Genomic DNA, 4,357 nt, shown 5'->3' on the forward strand with positions numbered 1-4,357 from the left:
GCTAATCTGACATTTCTCACATCTGTGACAGGGCTGTGTGGAAAAACTAAACAATGATGTCTAAGACGTCGTTGGTGTGTATTTGGTCAGGTGTGTGTGTGTGTGTGTGTAGGTGTTGTTTGTGTATTTGGTCAGGTGTGTGTAGGTGTCGTTGTTTGTGTATTTGGTCAGGTGTGTGTGTCGTTGTTTGTGTATTTGGTCAGGTGTGTGTGTAGGTGTCGTTGTTTGTGTATTTGGTCAGGTGTGTGTGTGTGTAGGTGTCGTTGTTTGTGTGTAGGTGTCGTTGTTTGTGTATTTGGTCAGGTGTATGTGTGTAGGTGTCGTTGTTTGTGTATTTGGTCAGGTGTATGGGTGTAGGTGTCGTTGTGTTAGTGTGTATTTGGTCAGGTGTATGGGTGTAGGTGTCGTTGTGTTAGAGTGTATTTGGTCAGGTGTGGGTGTAGGTGTCGTTGTGTTGGTGTGTATTTGGTCAGGTGTGTCTATTTGGTCAGGTGTGTAGGTGTCGTCGTTGTTTGTGTTGGTGTGTATTTGGTCAGATGTGTGTAGGTGTTATTGTTGGTGTGTATTTGGTCAGGTGTGTGTAGGTGTTATTGTTGGTGTGTATTTGGTCAGGTGTGTAGGCGTCGTCGTTGTTTGTTGGTGTGTATGAGGTCAGGTGTGTGTGTGGTCAGGTGTGTGTGTGTGTGTGGTCAGGTGTGTGTGTGTGTGTGTGTGTGTGTGTGGTCAGGTGTGTGTGTGTGTGTGTGTGGTCAGGTGTGTATGAGGTCAGGTGTGTGTGTGGTCAGGTGTGTGTGTGGTCAGGTGTGTGTGTGTGTGTGGTCAGGTGTGTGTGTGTGTGTGTGTGTGTGTGTGGTCAGGTGTGTGTGTGTGTGTGGTCAGGTGTGTGTGTGTGTGTGTGTGTGTGTGTGTGTAGGTGTATGGAGAAGATGCGTGGATGGACAGGGGTGTATGTGGTCAGGTGTATGGAGAGGATGTGTGGATGGACAGGGGTGTATGTGGTCAGGTGTATGGAGAGGATGTGTGGATGGACAGGGGTGTATGTGGTCAGGTGTATGGAGAGGATGTGTGGATGGACAGGGGTGTATGTTGAGGTTGGGTGTATGTGGTCAGGTGTATGGAGAAGATGTGTGGATGGACAGAGGTGTATGTGGTCAGGTGTATGGAGAAGATGTGTGGATGGACAGAGGTGTATGTGGTCAGATGTATGGAGAGGATGTGTGGATGGACAGGGGTGTATGTGGTCAGATGTATGGAGAAGATGTGTGGATGGACAGGGGTGTATGTGGTCAGATGTATGGAGAGGATGTGTGGATGGACAGGGGTGTATGTGGTCAGATGTATGGAGAAGATGTGTGGATGGACAGGGGTGTATGTGGTCAGGTGTATGGAGAGGATGTGTGGATGGACAGGGGTGTATGTTGAGGTTGGGTGTATGTGGTCAGGTGAATGGAGAAGATGTGTATGTTGAGGTTGGGTGTATGTGGTCAGGTGTATGGAGAGGATGTGTGGATGGACGTTGAGGTTGGGTGTATGTGGTCAGGTGTATGGAGAAGATGTGTGGATGGACAGGGCTTGAATGTTGAGGTTGGGTGTATGTGGTCAGGTGTATGGAGAGGATGTGTGGATGGACAGGGGTGTATGTGGTCAGGTGTATGGAGAGGATGTGTGGATGGACAGGGGTGTATGTTGAGGTTGGGTGTATGTGGTCAGGTGAATGGAGAAGATGTGTATGTTGAGGTTGGGTGTATGTGGTCAGGTGTATGGAGAGGATGTGTGGATGGACAGGGGTGTATGTTGAGGTTGGGTGGCCTTTTGAAGTGTCGTCACGTTGATGGTGCCACACCTCTGCTGCTCACCAAATTAACTAAATCACTCTGCTACCCAAGGCAGGAAAAGTAACACATATTATAATTGTGTGACATTTTGGTAATGACCACACTGACATTTCAGACTGACACCTTTTTCCCTCTCTTTCTTTGGGTACCTTTTTTTTTTTGGTCCCTTACATTTTAAAGGGTAATGATACAGAATGACGTTTTTTACGCTTTGAAAACCAGGAGCCTTCTCGCAGCTCCAAATCATCCTCTCTCGTTTTTGTTTGACCGCTTCAAGTCTCACTCACGGACCGATCAAAGAGTGTCAAGAAACACTTTCCCATGTGCCTTGTCGGCAAACCAAATGTCACCCCATTAACAGGAATCATGCTTCCCCACAGATAAGATGTGTTGAAAGGGGCCTGTTAAGTTCCCGTCTCTTCTCAAACACCGACGGAAATATTCCTCCACGACTAAATTGGCACCATTATGGCTGAGCATTTCTACCCGAAAATATGAATTTGAGTTAATGATTCAATTATTTGGTAACTTACTGTTACTAATACCCTGTTATCTAGGGATTTTTTTTCAACGGCAGACGTGAGCTGCATCCGTATAGCGGTAACATACATCATATGTTCCTGAAACATTTCAGCTAATGTCAGGTGATTCCTCCGTTGATCTTCAGTGCGACTTCTGTCCGTGCACGGCTCTCTGTAGAAATCTGAACACTACATTACATTCATGACGCCGGTCCTTCCCCCATCCAGGAGAGGAGGAGAGCAGGGGACCGACGGTGCTGTGGGCCCTGTACTTCAACATGAGGGACACTTCTGCTGTGGACAGGAGCAGTTATGACCTGCCCAGTAACGTACATGTGTGTGCCAGCCCTGATACCGCCCTGGGCAGTGACCACTCCATCAAACTGGTAAGTGACAATGTCCAAGAGATATATATATATTTTTTTACTGTCACGCTAAACTTGTAAGAATTGCGTTCTTTAACGTTTATCATTGTTCAAAATTGAGCAAATAATTGGCTAACGATGACTTGCATCACTAGCCTGGAAGTGTACTGTCCAATGGGGCTGATGGTGTAGATTGAGTTGTCCTCACCTGTCTTTGTTGTGTGTGTTCGGCGTCGTCTGTCATCTCTCTCTCTCTCCAGGCCGAGGCAGTGTTCCGCCAGCTTCTCCCTGACGAGGAGTTCTGCCCCCCGGCCCCCAACCCCGAGGACATCATCTACGATGGGGATGGGCCCCAGGGGGAGGGCCCGGGCTTTGAGGAGGCTGCACCAGCAGAGGGTGCTGGTGCCCAAGGAGGAGAGAGCACTGGGAGGCAGGAGGGAAAGGAAGCAGTGGGAGCAACGAAGGGGGCGGGAGACTCCGTAACACCGGAAACTGGGGCTGGGGATGAGCCGAGCCCCACCAGCGATGAATAGCCCCACGCACCCCCCTCCGTGTACAAACAGACTGCTGCCTTCTGCCTCAGAGTCCTGGCATGCACAGCAGTCAGTCAGCACTCCTCTGAAGGCATAGCTGGACTCTGTGGTCTTGGTAACCACATAGCGTTCTCATCCCAGAAAGCCTTAGAGGGATCATCTTCACCATCCTTGATGTGGTCACCTGCAGAGACATTTATATATATACATATATACAGTATTTACATTGATATGCACAGTATATTAATGGAGTCATTTCTTTACTGGGCACTATATAGCAGCCTGCTCACTGTATTTTTCCTCTCACCTGAGGTTGATGTAAAGGTTCGTCTGAGTGTGTGGGGGGGGGGCTGTTCTTTCTAAAAGCCGTTGCATTGTGATGTGTGTTCTTAATCAGGGTCTCTGGCGTAGAGCCCAAAGAAATGGTTGCCTTTTTCCTTTTTGCACTCACGTTAAGAGTTTCGCTCAGCCAGAGAGGACGTGATGCTGTTTTGTTTCCCGCCTCTTGTGTATGTCTGGAATGGGTTTTCTGGGCGTTTTTAAGGCCTTACAGGAAGTATGAGACGCCTCATCCTCAATAAGAACCCCCCGAAACACTGGGCAGGGATAGCCTCGCAACGCAACTTGCATGTTTTCACACACACTGCTGCGCCATCCAATTGTACTCGAACCCCACGTCTCTTTTAATGTGCTTAAGTATTTCAACTCTGTTCTCTCATGTGTATTGTCGCTGTCACTATCCTTTTTAAAAGGTTGACAACCATTAAAGTGCTACCGAACAACGGCTCCTGTATCTCGTTTTAGAAAGTCATTTACAGTGAAGTTGGAGATCAGTTTCCAACTGAATTGGAAGAGGAGAGGTAACAGAACAGAGGCAACAGCAGCAGACGGAGCGCTCCAATGACACGCCCCAGCTCTGTGGCTTTGACAGGTGTGAGCCAATTTCCGTTCGGGAAAAAAAATCTGATACAACTGTAACAATGTGTGATGTGGCTGCAGCTGTCGGTGGAGCACGACACACTCACGTTAGCAAGGTGTTCCTGCTTCCAGAACAAACAAAGCTCCACAGTTTACCTGGAAAGAAAGAAAGGGAGGTGAGAGAG

At 48.3% G+C, this 4,357-nt stretch overlaps 2 protein-coding genes across 3 annotated transcripts in view; both read left to right on the top strand.

Moving 5' to 3' along the window:
• The window catches only part of chm (CHM Rab escort protein), a 35,260-nt gene extending 31,222 nt beyond the window's left edge, over positions 1-4,038 (top strand). For both annotated transcript variants that reach the window (XM_036933288.1, XM_036933289.1), the window contains exons 14-15: positions 2,585-2,742; positions 2,982-4,038. In XM_036933288.1, the coding sequence (XP_036789183.1) occupies positions 2,585-2,742; positions 2,982-3,254 (431 nt within the window). In that variant the 3' untranslated portion in view covers positions 3,255-4,038. The remainder of the gene's footprint in view (positions 1-2,584; positions 2,743-2,981) is intronic.
• Positions 826-2,575, top strand: LOC118936702. Its single transcript, XM_036933291.1, has 2 exons — positions 826-1,469; positions 1,522-2,575. Exons 1-2 carry the CDS (start codon positions 918-920, stop codon positions 1,897-1,899), a joined length of 930 nt encoding a protein of 309 aa, XP_036789186.1. The 5' UTR covers positions 826-917; the 3' UTR covers positions 1,900-2,575.
• Positions 4,039-4,357: the final 319 nt, after the last annotated feature.

This window comes from Oncorhynchus mykiss, chromosome 10 (assembly GCF_013265735.2).
Source record: "Oncorhynchus mykiss isolate Arlee chromosome 10, USDA_OmykA_1.1, whole genome shotgun sequence".
Lineage (NCBI taxonomy): Eukaryota > Metazoa > Chordata > Actinopteri > Salmoniformes > Salmonidae > Oncorhynchus > Oncorhynchus mykiss.

Excerpts from the sequence above, each read along its gene's own strand:
- LOC118936702 (XM_036933291.1), top strand. The coding sequence starts at position 918 with ATGGAGAAGATGCGTGGATGGACAGGGGTGTATGTGGTCAGGTGTATG. Across the intron at positions 1,470-1,521 it reads GAGAAGATGTGTATGTTGAG|GTTGGGTGTATGTGGTCAGG; the intron begins GTTGGGTGTATG and ends ATGGACGTTGAG.